This window comes from Tenrec ecaudatus, chromosome 5, assembly GCF_050624435.1.
Source record: "Tenrec ecaudatus isolate mTenEca1 chromosome 5, mTenEca1.hap1, whole genome shotgun sequence".
NCBI classification, from domain to species: domain Eukaryota; kingdom Metazoa; phylum Chordata; class Mammalia; order Afrosoricida; family Tenrecidae; genus Tenrec; species Tenrec ecaudatus.
The window spans coordinates 89,171,890-89,188,913 of record NC_134534.1 but is presented as its reverse complement, the minus strand read 5'-3'; the positions used below and the strand labels follow the sequence as shown (position 1 = coordinate 89,188,913).

Below are 17,024 nucleotides of genomic sequence, written 5' to 3'. Positions count from 1 at the left end.
GCCTTGAAGGCATTTGCAATGAAATGCTTCATCCTTTACAATAATGCTTCCCAAAGTGGTCAATAGCACTCCCTGGGCTAGAGTTAGGGTGGGGGGTCCTGGAAAGATCCCAATCCAAAAAACTAAAAACATTGTCAGCAAGTTGATTGCAACCTATAGCAACCCTATAGAACAGTGTTGAAATGCTCCTGTGGATTTCACAAGAGTGTAAACTTTCACAGGAGTAGAAGCCCTTATATTTTTACCTTGGAGTGGCTGGTGTTTCAAACTTCTAACCTTGTGGTTAGCAACTCAAAGCCTAACCACTACACCCCCAAGGCTCTTTGGAACAACCCAGAGGGCTGCAAAGGCAGATACCTACTCTAGATTATGAACTATACAGGATACAATTTTTAATTGCCAGGGGGCTGGTGAGCAGTTTTTAAAAATGTGTTTGTTTTTCTGGAAATGGGGTGGTAAATCTAATAAGTTTGGGCACCTAAGTTTTATAACACCAGTTTCATTGGAATTGGGTAAAATATTTGTTTACAAATAGCAAAGTTTCCATAAGAAATATATGATTCTTATAGTTCTGATGGAGGCAACATTTCCCTTTCCAAGTAATTGCGTTTGAGCACATTGCTTCAGGAAAGATATGATTTTGCATTTACACTGTGAGGAATCAAATATTTTGTTTTTGAAACTCTAGCTAGGGAGTTCATTGCATCTATTCTAATTCAACCTCAAATATCTATTTTTTTAAGTTTAAGACTCATAATTTTTCAAAATTTCATGGTATTATTTAAAAACTAGTAGAAACATACTGTGTACACAATATTTTTAAAAGCCTACTAACTTTTCCACTGACCAAATTCATTTTATTAATGTTGTCTCACTCTAAAGTTGCAGGAGTAGAGAGAATGTGCTTGTAAGACGTGGAAGTGGGGGGGGCACCTCCTTTTCAGCAGAGAATGCTGTTCAAAACTGGCATTTATCTCAATTTGATGCATAAACAATAAAGAGGTAATGAAATTATGTTTTTCATGCCTTAAAAATGTTAACAAATATCTGTCAATATCCCTGAAACACTCCAAGATCACATAACTGACATAGGAAATAGATATTTATGACGTCGTTACGAGGTCCTTGATTCTGGAAGCAATAATATTTTAATCATTAGTTGCCTGAGTGGTGGTAACACCAGACACTAAGAAATCTGTTCTTATTTGAATTGGAAATCAGACACCAAGCAACTTAGAGGACTAAAGACTAGAAGTCATTCACCAAGAAATGATGCACAAATGATTTAATTGAAGTTAGCATCATACAGAACATCTGTTGCCTAAGTGCACACAGTAAAAGGACCCTTGCCCTGTCAGCTCAGAAAACAAGGGGCCTGCTGTTTTCACGCTGCCATGCTTCATTTGCTTCATATGCATTTTGTTTCGTGGTGATGTATTACTTCTGTCTCAAATGAATAGACACCTAGAAATTGCATAAACTCAACCTATAAAAAGATAACCACAAGGGCATGCCAAAATCCATTGGCAGCTGAAAATAATCAAGCTGGCATTTACTACTCAGGCAGGAAACAAGAAGGAGAAGGAAGAGGATGACCTGAAATTTCTCTTCTCGAGAATTGAGACTCACGTCAGCCATGCTTCGCCCAAACTTGACCATTCAAAACCAGACACCTCATAATGCCTTTATGACATCTCACCTCTTCAACACAGGATCTAGGAAAGGGGCTAAGGGGCATAAGAAGGGGCTATTTTATAGCTTCTGTCAAGATGGCATACTAGGTTGGCACACAACCCAGACCCTCTATAACAAAGAATGAAATAGGGATGGTAATGCTGGTACTCTGATATTCACAGGAAAGGATAGAAAAGTGAATTGAATACCAACTAGGTGAAGAAGCTGAACAAAAGTGACAAGGGAGGAGACAAACATAATAGATTAATTGTCAGCTTGTCTGATATAGCATGCTCGTTTTGAACTTGCAAGCAATGTTCTATTAGGATAACTACACTTTCCCAGGATACCATATGTATCCATATGTGTTTATCTGGGTAGACTAGAGAAACAAATCTAGGGAGACTCATATATGTATAAGAAAGAGCTTTATATATAAGAGCAATTGAATGTTGACAAAACATCCCAGCCCATTCCAGATCCAGTCTGTATGTTCGATATTAGCCCATATGTCCACACCAATCTATAAATTCTTCTTCAGGCTCATGCAACACATGCAATGATGCCGAATGCAGGAAGATCACAGGCCAGTGGATGGAAAGTCTTGTGAATCCAGTGGCAGTGGAAGAATCTCAGCACAGGTAGGAGTTTCCACATAACTCGTTCAGCTCCAGTGATTGAGCATAACTCCATGTGTCTTCTGAACAGGAATGTCTCACAAGGTGTGAGTTAGTGTCCTGCTTCTAGTGAGCTTTTTCTCTCCTTAGCATCGCCAAGTGAGGTCATCAAGCTGCAACCCGATTGACAGGGTAAACTCCACCCCTTCACTCTTAAGTCTCAAAGTGACAACAGATTATGTAATTACCGCGGACCAGTCCACTCCTGGTACCAATTGTTTTAGGCGGGGTTCTCTAGAGAAACAAAACCAGGACACTTATGAATATATATATCACAAAGGAATATAATAGCTAATTAGTCCACACAGCAATAGAGAGGGCTCATTTCAACTCACTTCTGTGGAACAGTTAATATACTGGAAGTGATTAGAACTTACTTCCTGGTTTTGTTTCTCTAGAGTTCCTTGCATAACACACCACATCTGGGGCTGATGACCAGAAAGGTGAGATCTTTCCCTTATTCACCACAGCCTATGGGGGTCTAGAGATATGGTCAGCCCTTATTCCAGCCCCTGTATAGTCCCTGCTCCAGCTGAGGGCATAAGCACAAGATTGTAAATCAATTGTGTGGCGCATCACCCGTGTGTCTGGAGGCATGTGAATTGTATCTCATCAGAGTAAGAGAACATTGCTCACTACTTCCTGATGAGTTGGGAGCAGGCCTAAAACCAATATTTTGATGGGAATAACATTTAACTGTTACATGTTTTGGGCCCTTGATTGGCATAGGCTGGTGACATGCTACTTGACCATCCTTATTACTTTGGGAACTATAACAGATGCTCAGGGATTGCTGATTGGCCAGAGACAAATATAAAAAAACAACAACATCAGGTCGCCAAGTTAGCTATTAATCTCTACATACAGAAAGAAGAGAAACTGGGTAAATGGAGCGGAATGTGTGTAGATGTGGATGTGAAGAAGGCCACAGAAGAGGAGGAAGCTTTAGATCTTCCTAGGAGGGCATTTAAGAAAATGGCTGTCAACTGTTTTAAAACAATTGGGGAAAATACTTGAAAGATATGCAGAAAAAAAATAGAAGAGAAGATAGAGGAACGCAAGAAAAGACTACAAGACTGATCTGAAAACTAGAAACAACAATTCTAAATAAAAATTGAAAAGACAACACTAAAATACTACAACTGGATAACATTTTGAATGAATAACACAGGAGAATTGAAACAATGGAAACACCAATCAATGATGCCAAAAACAAATCTCTTGAGATAAAAATACAAGAAAGCAAGCTATAAATGCTGAAGAAAACCTAAGGTGTCTATGGGAGACTATGCAAAGAAACAAAGTACATTTGATAAACAACCCAGAGCAGAAAAAAGAAATATTGACTACAGAGAAAATAGTTGAAGAAGCATCCAAGGAGAATTTTCCTAACATTATGATAGAACAGACAATGACTATCCAAGAATTCCAGAGAATTGATTCCAAAATAAACTCACCATAATACATCATAGTCAAATTTTTACTATACAAAAAGGGGGTGGTGTGGGAGGGGGAGGGAAAGAAGCCTAAAAGCAACACAGGGAAAAAGAACAATCACCAAAAAGGCCAACCAACCAGAATAAGCTCAGAATTTTCTATGGAAACTATACAGGCAAAAAGACAATATATTACTATAGTTAAAAAATTTAAAATAAAATTGCCAATCAAGCATCCTGTATTCAGCAAAATTTATCCCTCAAATATGAGGGAGAAATAAAATAATTTACAATGAAAAGCTAAAGTAATTTGTAAAAAGAAGGTCAAACTTAAAAAAAATACTGACTGAGGAGTCAAGATGAAATACTGGTAGAATCACCTACTTAGTCCTCCTGTTGTTAGATCATTAAATTAAGCAGTAAGGAGGCCAATATTGGGAGGCTGGTTGCTAAAAATGGATTCAGTATACGAGGGTCTGGTTCAAACCTCCCCTGTGGTTTTGCTCATGGAGTATTTTGAGAACTCACTAAAACACTTTTAAGTTCACATAGCCTGCCCACGGGCTCCGTTAACCCTTCATCAGTTCCAGCAGGAAAGCATCTACCACTCCTTCCTGCACTCAAGGTCTGAGACCGGCAGTGGGCAGCAATTTCCACAGGTAATCATAATCCAAGGCTTGAGGAAAGTCTCAGAGAATGAGCCATAAGACCTCACATTGAAGTTTCCCTCTACTACCCTCCTCACTTCTGCTCTTTTGGGCTTTGCATCTCTCTTCCCCTGCCAGCAATGGAACCACTACATTGGCCATCCCCTTTCCCCCTCTCCCCAGCTCCGTGTCTCCCAGTATGGGTAATGATAGATAATTAGACACTAATTTACAGAAACTGAAGAGTCCCTGGGATATTTACTCATGACAGAAGCACAGATCCCTGGAGCACAGCTTGCAGAGCTCCCAGGAGAGAGCCGGAGTGACACATGACTGTAGGTGGGGGGAATTCAGATGTGGTAGGCCCCAAACACTTAGTTAATCTGATCTCCTATTCCTGGGGACAACACAGCACAGTCCCAATAAAATTGGCACCCCACAAGCCATTAAAGAAAGGGAAAAAAAGCAGTTTTCAATTCCAGGCTATGTTCCTTTGTGTAACTTTAAATGTAAGACACAAACTTTGTCCATTAGCATAGTATTAACATAACAAGACAAACACAGCCTAGGATTTTAACATAAGGAAATAGGAAAAGCCTACAAGTGCTGAAAGCCATAGCCAAAGCCAGTTTTGGGCTCCACAGAGTCTTTAAAAGACTACAAATTGTGACCAGACAGTCCAGTCAGGCCCATGCCCACACTGCGGGCCTGCTCCAACTTGGCCCAGTGGCATACCTACAATCACCAGCCTCAGTCCACCCTCCGAGGCCCCTGACCTCCACTGGCTACTGATTCACCACAGCACCCCACCTACACAACAATATGACCCACCACCATAGTAGGCCAAAGGTAGTCCATGAAAGCACTCTTACCAGTCACACGTAGTAAGAGCTCAGGGCCTCTTGGTCTCCCAGAAACATAGTACCCAGTTCTTCTAAAACAACCCTCAGACAGCAACATACCTCAATACCCTCAACAAGGACACAAGAAAAGCAAAACGCAACAGCAGAGGAAGTCCTTAACCAAACGACAACACTCAGAAGAAACAGACATTGATTTACGACAAAAAAGAAATCTTTAGAATGCTGCTTGGAGTAATACAGGATCTGAGGGAAGCAATGCATAATAAGGATGCAATCCACCCAGGGGGAGGGTATTGTTTATGTTTCCACAGAAATTGGAGTGTGGGTGCAGACCCCATCACTGCATGCCAAATCTTGAGGGAAATGTAATCACACGGAACAACAACTCGTGAACAGAGAGGTCTACAGGGCCGACCCCAATCAGAGCCAAACTGACCCCTAAGAAGTATTTGCTACAGAGGACATCACTAAACCTATAAGTTGGGGAGAGGGCCCAACATGCCACGCCTACAGAGAAGCAAACCAAGAAGGAAAAAGAGAGAGTGAGGGACTAGACCACATACTGGCACACCAAGCCTTAAGGATGACGTCCATACACAGAGCTGCTAAGGCACAGAGAAGACTGTAGTGCTAACAGCTTGAGGCATGATCTACCCTCACTGGAGTGTAATGTGACAGGGGACAATACTGGGCCCACACAGTGGGGAGTGAGTCCAGTCTTACACATACATACCCCTTTCCCCCCTCCCTTCCCCCACAGTAGGGAAAACCAAAAAAGTGGGGAAAACCAAAAAGAAAACTTAACAGATCAGCAATAGTAGCAAAGCCAAGCCACAAAGCCCCTGAGGAGGGCCCCAAATAGTCTTTAGGCTAGGAGGAGCAGTTCCTGGAACACCACGGGACTGGTGGGGAGATAGTCATAAATGCCAGATCAGGAATTATGCATGCTTTTTTGTGGGTTTTTTGCTATTGTCCTTTTTGTCTTTTAAGTCATTCTTCGTTTTTCTTTTAGTTTTGTCTCCGTTATTGTTGTTTTGCCTACCTATATAAGATAGGCATGGAAAGCAAGCCCGAGGAGAAAGCAAGGGGACTGACCATTCTGGAGGGATTTGGGGGAAGGATGAAGCAGGGGAAAGGAGCAGTGAGCAAACAATGCCATAGACAGGGAAACAAATAGAGAATTAAAATCAACAACGAGGATGATGTAGAGATCCTGGGGGTGTTGGAGCAACAGCAGTCTAGCTGAGAGGCTTTACTAAGAGGCAGAAGAAGGGTGAGTGTGATGGTGGGGCAGGAGGAAGGTAAAAGAAAACAAAGGAGAGATTTAGGAAACAGCTATGGATAGAGGTATAAACATAGGTGTGCACTTATGTGAATATATTAATTCATAAAAATAGAGGTATTGGCCTACATACATATAATAATATGGCAATACCATTGAGAAAGTTCACAGACCTTGGGCCTCTGCTCAAGCTCTCCCACAAAGCAGGAACACTTTGTTCTAACAACCTGGCATTCTGTGATGCTCACCCTCCAAACACAATTGCTGAAGACAAAGTGGGTGCACAAGCAAATGTGGTGAAGAAAGTTTCTGGCGCCCAGCTATCAAAAGATATAGTGTCTGGGGTCTTAAAGGCTTGACGTTAAACAAGTGGACATCTAACAGAGAAGCCAGAAGCCCACATGAAAGAAGCACACCAGCATGAGTCATCATGAGGTATCAACAGGATCAGGTCACAGGCACCAGATGATCTAAAACAACAACAAAAACATATTGATGAGAATGAGGAGGGTAGGGGCAGAGACTGCAAACCCATCGGTGTTAGTCTGGGTAAACTAGAGAAACAAATCCATAGAAACTCATATGTTATATTAAGAGAGAGTTTTATATAAAGGGTAATTATACATTAAGAAATCACCCCAACCCAGTTTAGTCCAAGCCCTTAAGTATGATATTAGTTCATAAGTCCGATACCAATCTATAAAGTCCCTTCAGACTTACAAAACACATGCAATGGTTCTGAAGGCAGGACAATCACAGGCCAGTAGGTAGACAGTCTTTGGAGCCAGTGGCGTTGTAAGCATCTCAGCTCTGGCAGGGTTCTTTACGTGGGTTCTCTGGCTTCAGAGGTCTGGTTGCATCTGGGTAGGTTCATGTGGCTTCTCCAGCTCCGGGCACAACAGGAGTTCCATGTGTCCTGTGCACTGCACTGTCTCCCAGGAAGTGAGCAGAGAGATAGGTGTCTCCCGCCTCGAAGGAGGAGACATTTGATTTTTTCCAGAATTCTCTGGAGAAGGCCATGCCCACACAGAAGCCTCATTGACTATGACCTGATTGACGGACTAGACTCCACCCCTTCACTCTCAATCCTCTCAAGTCCCAAATTGACACCAGATTATGCAACTACCACACCATCTGTAGACATTAGAACATCCCTCACAGAAGGGTCACAGGAAGGAATGAGTCAACCAGGGCTTCCTCCGGTTCTCTGAGGCTTTCTCACTGCCAATATCATGACCCCCTTTGTGCCGTTCAGTTCTGGCTAGACCGGAGCATGTGCCCCAGTGCAGATAAGAGTTCACGACACAGAGTATCCAGGTAAACAGAAGATCCAGGTAAACCCCTTAGGTACAGAAATGGTAGTAGTGATATCAGGAGTGTAGGGGGAATGTGGGGGGAATAGGGAGTAAAGGGGAAGTAATCAAAATTATTGACGCATAACCCCTCCCCAGGGGGGGCGAACAACAAAAATGTTGCCAGTGTAAGATGTCAAAGAATAATAATTTATAATTTATCAAGGGGTCATGAAGGTGGGTGGGGGGAGAAAGGGTAAAAAGGGGAGTTGATACCGCGGGCTCAAATAGAATGTTTAGAAAATGATGATGGCAACATATGTACAAATATGCTTGATACAATTGATGTATGGATTGTTATAAGAACCCCCACTAAAATGATCTTAAAACAAAACAAAAATACTAAAGGGAATTATCTGGAAAGAGAATCATATAGCCCCACCCAGGGGGCTGAGCAACAGAAAAGTGGGTGAAGGGCAACAGAGGACGATGTAAGATATGAAAACAATAATCTATAACTTATCAAGGGTTCATGAGGGAGGGAAGGCGGGGGAAATGAGGAGCTGCTATCAAGGACTCAAGGACAAAGAAGATGCTTTGAAAATGATGGTGGCAGCATGTGTACAAATGTGCTTGACACAACAGATGATTGTGTGGATTGTGTTGAGAGATGTAAGAGCCCCCATTAAAAGTATTTAATTAAAAAAAAAGAATCAATGGACAGAAAACTACAAGACATTAACAGGAAATCATCCTAATTAAGTAATACACAAAGTATAATAAAACCAAACAAATCAAAATAAAGAACCACAGATAAAATTTCCTCAATGAAGACACACACACAAAAGAAGGAACAGAATAGATAGTTGAATGAAGAAGATATTGAATCACTCACAAGAGACAATAAACTCTATTAAATTAGGGGAAAACCCAATAAAAATAAAGAGCCTCAAAAAATATGTTAGAACCTCAACAAAAAAATGAGGAAAATCATAAAATTCTGTTAAACAGTAAGAACAAAGAAAGTATGGATAAGAAAATCCATAAATAAAAGAGAAACAACACAGAAAATTATCATTAGGAATGGAATCATTAATACTAAAAAATAGACACCCTCCCTGTGCACGTCACAGTCATGTGGCCTCTGGTCCAATGGGCTCTGTGGCTTAGTCCCTCATCTCCAAGCCACCCGTGATAGCACGCTGAGGACCCGAGTGTCATAGCATGGTGGCCAAGCCCTCCAGTGGCCATCCACGAATACTACCAGCACCTGGGTCCACTTCCAGCTCCTGTGGAAGTGCAAAGATCTCTGTAGAAGACATTTCCCACTCCCCCAAGTTTTCTCAAGACTGCCCCAGGCCACTGGTGGGCCAGATTCTTCTTTGGGAAGGCTGCCATTCCACTGATGGCCCCTGGGTTGGAGTCCCCAGAACACCTGGAACCACCCCCACCCCCACCTGCTCCAGGTCTGTGACCTGGCAAAGAACACCATGGGGAAGTCCCACAGCAGTCCAGCCTTCCCAATGCCAGGCCACTCCTGATCAGCCAGCACCACTGATGGGGTATCTCCCTGCCCACTCCATAGACTAGGTAGGCTAGGAATCAGAGACGTGCCAGGTTGCATTTTATAGGGGAAAAAAAAACCCTAAAAAAAGTTGAGAGAATGTATTGGTCTGGATAGACTAGAGAAACAAATCCATAGACACTCATAAGTGTATAAGAGAGAGGTTTATATACAAGAGCAGTTGAATATTGAGAAAACATCCTAGTTCAGACCAGATCAAGTCAATAAATCTGATATTAGCCCATATGTCCAATACTAATGTATAAAGTCCTGTTCAGACTCAAGAAACACATGCAATGATGCCAAATGCAGGAAGATCGCAGGCAAATGGGTGGAAAGTGGTGTAAGCATCTCAGTGCTGGCAGGAGTCTCCACGTGGCTTCTCCTGCTCTGGAGGTCTGGTTCTATCAGCCTCTCTCCATGTGTGTTCTCCAAAGGGGTGTTTCACAGGGAGTGAGACTATGTCCACCCTCCAGGGTGCTATTTATCTCCTTAGCACCTCCAAATGAGGTCATCAAGCTGCCGCCTGATTGACAGGCTAAACTACACCCCTTCACTCTTAATCCTCAAATTGACACCAGATTATGTGACTACCACAAGAACCCCACTCTTTTCTATCCATCACATGCACACTCTCTCAACATCCGCAACCGGCACGGGGTGGAAGTAAACTCAAAACCACTTTATATGTATGACAAAATGACAGCAATAAAACCACACCCATCAATAACAACATTGAGTGTAAATGGATTAAAGAGACAAAGGCTAACAAAATGAATAAGAAAACACAAACCATTAATCTCCTGCTTGCAAGAAAGACAGAGACATATGCAAAGACAAAACAGACAAAATCAGAAGATGGGAAAAAATCAAGCTCATGGTAGTCAAAAGCAGGTAGGAGTTGTTATTCTAGTTGTTAGGTGCCATTGAGTCCATTTTGGCTTACAGCGACCCTATGTATAACAGAACAAAATACCACTCAGTCCTGGGCCATTTCTCACTTGTTCTGGTCAGTGTTGCAAGCACCTTGTCAACCCATTTTGTTGGGGGTCTCCTTTTCATTGCCCGCCACCTTACTAAGCCTGAAAGGACTGAGCCTTCCTGATAACATGTCCAAAGTACACGAGACAAAGTCTTGTCATCCTTGTCTCTAAAGAGCATTCTGTCTGTACTTCTTCCAAGACAGATATGTTTGTTCTTCTGGATGTCCATGGTACTTTCAATATTCTTCACCAAAACCATAATTCAAATTCATCAAATTTTCTTGTTGCTTCTTTATTCAATGCCCAACATACACATGCATATGAGGTGATTTAAAAGACCATGGTTTGGGTCAGGCACATCTTAGTCTTCAAACTAATAATTTGCTTTTAAATATTTTAAAGAAGTTTTGTGCAGCAAATTACCTAACACAATGCATTGTTTGATCTCATGACTGCTGTTCCCAAGAGCATTGATTGTGGATACAAATAAGATGAAATCCTTGATAGCTTCAATCTTTTCTCCATTTATCACTATGTTATCTATTAGTCCAGTTGTGAGAAATTTGCTCTTCTTGACATTGAGTTGTAATCCATAATGAAGGCTACAACCCTAATCTTTATCAACAAATGCTTCAAGTCCTCCTCACCTTCAACAAGTAAGGTTGAGTCATCTGCATATTGACAGTTGTTAATGAGTGTGTTAGGCAGATTACTCTAGAGAAAGAAAACCAGGACACTTATGATACACACACACACACACACACACACACGTATATAGGTTTATACAGCAAGAAGGAATATAACAGCTAATTAGTCCACACAGCAGTACAGAGGGTTCAGTTGAACTCACTTCCATGGAACAGTTAATATAGTGGATTCCTTAAACTCATGTGGGCTGCTGGGTCCAAGGCCAAGGAAGCAGATAGCAGAGTCCTCCCTGAGGCCAGGAAAGCATAGTGTGCCCAGAGGCAGTAAGCAGCAGGGTGGGTCATGAACAGTCAGTAGCTTGGGAGCTTGACAAAGCAGGCCCAAATGGGATATCAAATGCAAGCAATGCAAAGCGACAGGATCCACCAATCTCAAACTCAGACAATGTATGCACCCGTAGTGTGGTGAAGAAGGTCTCAAAGGAGCTTCAAGCTCTAGCAACATGATCCACAGGTTGGCATGGTGCACAGGTAGTGTAGTTCACAGGTTGAGGCAGAGAACTAGCTAAAGCAGCAGCATGGTCCAACACACTCTGATCACCAGAGAGCAAGAGTGAGGGAGGCAGGCCTTGTAGAGCCATTTATCTCTTGGCCTCCAATCAACTGCGACCTGATTAATCACACATATTCCTATTGGCCAGATTGACACAATAAACCTAACTATCACAATGAGACTTCCACCAATCCTGATACTTGCATTCTTTTACAATAATCCAGTTTCTCTGATTATTTGCTCATAAGCAGGACTATCAAAATTAAGTTTGGGGGGGCGGGGAGTGAAAAAAAATTAAGTTTTGAGAAAATAGACATCAAAGTAAAATCCATTATGAGAGACAAACAGGCCATTATAATCTGATGAAATCCACAATTGAACAAGAAAACATAACCATAATAAACATCTATGCACCCAATAAGAGACCTCCAAAATACATTAATCAAATTCTTATAGAAATGAAAAGACAAATATTAGGAGGCTTTAACATATCACTTTTGAGCAAAGACAGATCAACAAGGAAGAAAATCAAAGATATAGAAGAACTAAACAACACAATAAACCAACATGATCTCTTAGACACATATCCCTCAACATGATCTCTTAGACACACATCCCTCAACAGCAATACAATATACACTTTTCTAGTATAAATGGGATGTACTCCAGAATGCATTATATGTTAAGCCACAAAGAAAATATTAAAAAAAACACTTAGAGAAAACAAATCATTTTTTTCCACATCACAATATTGTAAATTTATAAATAAACCATAGAATTATCAACCCTCCAAAACCAATTACATGGAAACTGACCAAAACTTTACTTAAAAACCACTGGGTAATTAAAGAAATAAAGAGCACATGAAGAAAATTCCTTGAAACAAATGAGGATGAAAATACAGTATACTCAAATCTTTGGGACACAGTAAAAGCAGTAGTAAGAGGCTAATTTATTATTATATATATTCTTAAGACATAAACTACAACAATTAAACCTAGAGTAGCATAATAATCCCTCAGACATTAGAAGAAAAGAAACAATAGTGATTAGAGAAGAAATCAATGAATCAGAAAAAAACCCCAACAGTAACCTCCAGAAATAATCAACAGGACAAGAAATCAATTTTTCTAAAGGATTAACAAAATTGAAAAACTACTACCAAATCTTACCAAGGAAAAGAATGGAAAAAAGCATATATTATGAATAAAAACAAAAGAGGTTACACTGCAGCAGAACTGTAAATAGGTGTTCACAGTGATTTCTTCATATTTTGAAGCCTTCCCACCATCAATGGAAGATTCTGAAAGTTGTACTCTCTCCATGGCATTATGATCAACTCTACTTTTAGGATTTACTTCTTCCTCAGTCATATTTTGAGAGCCTTCTGACCTGAGGGGTTCATCTTCTGGCACAATATCTGATAATGTTACTTTGCTTTTACTAATAAGGTATTCAGTGGCTGGTTCCTCAGATGGGGCCAACCTATTTCTTTTTGGGGGGTAGGTGTTTAGACTACAAGATCTGCCAAAACCTGTTTACATGAGTGAACCTTCTGGTATTTGAAATTCCCATGACATGACTTCTAGCATCGCAAGAACACACAAGCCACGACAGTACAAAAAACGTAAAGACAAGTGCTGTACATGGACCAAGAGGCAGTTCTTTGAACAGAACAAGGGGCACGGTACGATTTTTAATCAGGAAAGGTGTGTGTCAGGGTTGTATCTTTACATCATACTTATTTAATGTGTATACTGAGCAAACAATCAAATAATCTGGACTATTTGAAGAAGAATGCAGCATTAGGCTTGGGGAAAGTTTATTAACAACCTTTGATAGGCAGCTGACACAATCTTGGTTTTGTAAAACCAGGAGAAGTTGAAGGCCTTGCTGATGAAGATTAAGGACTATAGCTTCAGTATAGGTTGAATTCAATGTAAAGAAAACCCAAATCCTCACAACCGTACCAATAGATAACATTTGATAAATGGAAACTATTGATGTTGTCAAGATTTCATTTTATCTACATCCATGATCAATGTTTGTGGAACCAGCATTTAAGAAATCAAACAAGAGGTGGGACAAGAGGAAGTAAAAGAAAATAGAGAAAAGAACCAGGAGTGAAAGGACATTTATAGAGGTCTAAATAGAGGCATGTACATATATAAATATATTTATATATAATGAGAGGGGAATAGAACTATGCACTCATATCTGTATGTTAAGAATTAAGTTTGCAGATGGACATTGGGCCTCAACTCAAGCACTCCCTCAACACAAGAACACTTTGTTCTAATAATCTGGCATTCTGTGATGCTTACTTTCTTGAAATGATTGCTCAAGACAAAATGGGTACACATGCAAATGTGGTAAAGATAGCTGATGGTGCCTGGCTTTCAAAAGATATAGCATCTGGGGTCTTAAAAGATTGAATATAATTAAGTGGTCATCTAGCTGAGAAACAACAAGGCCCACATGGAAGAAGCACACTAGCCTGTGTGACCATGAAGTGTTGATGAGATCAGGTATCAGGCATCTAAGACCCAGAACAAAATCATACCCAATGTGAGTGGGGTGGGTCATGGAGTGGAGACCCAATGCCCATCTGTCGACAATTGGACATCCCCTCACAGAGGGGTTACAGGGAAGAAATGAGCCAGTCAGGGTGCAGTATAGTACCAATGAAACACACAACTTTCTTCTAGTTCTTTTGTGCTTCCTTCCCCCCACTATCATGACCTCAATTCTACCTTACAAATCAGATTAGACTAGAGCACGCACACTGCTACAGATTAGTGTCCGCAACACAGAGAATTGAGGGCAGATTAACCCCTCAGGGCCTACAATGAGAGTAGAGAATTAGGGGAGGGTGGGGGAAGAAAGGGGGAATTAATCACAAGGATCAACACATAACCCCTTCCAGGGGAATGAACAATGGAAAAGTGGGTGAGGGGCTACGGAGGACGATGTAAGATATGAAAATGATAATCTTAATTTATCAAGGTTTTTTTTTTTTTCTTTTAGGGAGGGGAGGGAAGGGAGAGGGACAGGAAGAGAGACAGGGAGGGAGAGGGAGAGGGGGAGGGAGAGAGGGGGAGAGGGGGAGAGAGAGGGAGGGAGGGGGAGAGAGGGAGAAGGAGAGAGAGAGGGGGAGAGGGAGGGAAAGGGAGGGAGAGGAAAAGAGAGGGAGGGAGAGGGAGAGGGAGAAGGAGAGGGAGCGGGAGAGAGGGAGAGAGGTAGAGAGGGAGGGAGGGAGGGAGGGAGAGAGCTATCAAGGGTTTGTGAGTTGAGAATATATTGCAGTTTATCTTATTCAAATCATGTTTCCCAAAAGACCTTCTATTACTTAACCCACAATAACCCAAAATATAAAATGTCTCTTGACTTCAGCTGAAATACTGTTAGCCCAGCCCTTACCTTTTCATCAGATTAGGGGAGTCTTCTCTCTCCAGATTAGAGGACATATGTTTCACATGGATTGCGTTATAGGAAGTGTGAGTATAGTCGTTTTCATCGCTGTAGTCAGGGCCAAGCAATGTCCGAGCCCATGTCCCCATATCATAAGGTGGAAGAGTTCCTCCAAATTCGGAGGGCAAAAATTCAGGGTATATTAGCTGGTGGAGGCTATTTAAATTGTTACCATGCAGGAAAATCTGTGGGGGGAAAGGAAAATTAGCAATAAAAAAATCTGAAACAGATGTCTTGGAAGACATTTTGGTACTAATTGGTCAGAGCCCGAATTTACAATTTTGGTATTAATTGGCCATAGCCCAAATTTATAATATCGTCTTTTCCTAATGATCTCTGCAAATGAAAGGAGCAGTGATACAGATTACCCCAAACACCAGTCATGTTTGTCATGGCGATCTCAACCAGCCTTCGCTTTCCCACTTGTAGAGCTTCTCAGGCCTACAGCGAATAACAGTTTCTTCCTAAATCTACCACAGCGACATTGCTCTTCACCCACCGCTCTTCATTATCTGTGAACTTTCCTTTATATCGACTTCCCCTTGGAAGCCAGGTTAATGGGCTTAATTAAGGACCTCTGTCAATTCTTAAAAAAACTGAAAACGATTCTAAAACTGGAATGGGTCATTTATTGTGGGGTAATTTTCCTTTTTTTATGGTCTGGATTGCAAACAAATCCCCAAATATATTGGCATCTTCTAAATATGTAATGGAAGATGATGAAAGTTGTCAAGTGGGAGAGGCTACACCTCCAAATTGCAACTGCTTACAGACAAAAAGCAAATCAACCACATTTTTGAAATTGATTCTTGAAATTTTATTTAAAACGTGCCTGTGTAATGGCATTGTGGCATATTTCTGTATGATTCAGGTTCAATATGATAAGGCACATGTAAGTATAAGAAGACAATTACACATGCATGCATTCACCTTTGTCATTTGTCCACATACTACAAGTAATGATGATGGAATATAAATGTGACTTAGAAACACATAAAATCAAGTCTTAAGTAATAAAAACTTGTTATCTTTCCCCATGATGCATTGTTTAAATGGCATCAGTTAGAGATTATTGGAACTAAAAGCTAAGTGGTGCATTTTTTCAGAAAAATGTTCTGGTACTTCAGAAAACCATGTACTTTTAAACACTGGATTTATATATGATTGAATTTGAATAAGAATTATTTCTCTTTAAGAAATGTATTTGTGATGGGTTAATTAGGGTGCGAGGTAGTACTGATGAAGAACACAGCTTTCCCCCAGATCCTGGATGCTTCCTCCCCCCAACTACCATGATCCGAATTCTACCTTGCAGGGCTGGATAGGGAAGAGGCTGTATACTGGTACATATGAGGGCTGGAGACACAGGGAATCTACGGTGGATGATACCTTCAAGACCAAGGGTGTGAGGGGCGATGCTGGGAGAGTGGAGGATGAGTGGGTTGGAAAGGGGGAACTGATTACAACGATCCACATGTGACCTCTTCCCTGGGAGAGGGACAGCAGAGAAGGGGGGGAGGGGAGACTCCGGATAGGGCAAGATATGACAAAATAACGAGGTATAAATTACCAAGGGCACATGAGGGAGGGGGGAGAGGGGAGGGAGGGGGAAAAAAAAGAGGACCTGATGCAAAGGGCTTAAGTGGAAAGCAAATGCTTTGAGAATGATTGGGGCAGGGAATGTATGGATGTGCTTTATACAATTGATGTATGCATATGTATAGATTGTGATAAGAGTTCTATGAGTCCCTAATAAAATGTAAAAAAAAAAGAGGAGAAAAAAAAACGATTAGGGTAAAGAATGTACAGATGTGCTTTATACAATTGATGTATGTATGAACTGTGATAAGAGTTGTATGAGCCCCTAATAAATTGTTTAAAAACAAACAAACAAAAAAGAAATGTATTTGTTCAGGCTTTTGGTAGGATGCCTTA

General features: G+C 41.0%; 1 protein-coding gene across 1 annotated transcript in view; it reads right to left on the bottom strand.

Annotated features, from left to right (window-relative positions):
* CLVS1 (clavesin 1) overlaps window positions 1-17,024 on the bottom strand; it is a 96,621-nt gene that overhangs the window by 21,989 nt on the left and 57,608 nt on the right. The window contains 1 exon segment of the mRNA XM_075549713.1: window positions 15,039-15,274. Within this exon segment, the coding sequence (XP_075405828.1) occupies window positions 15,039-15,274 (236 nt within the window).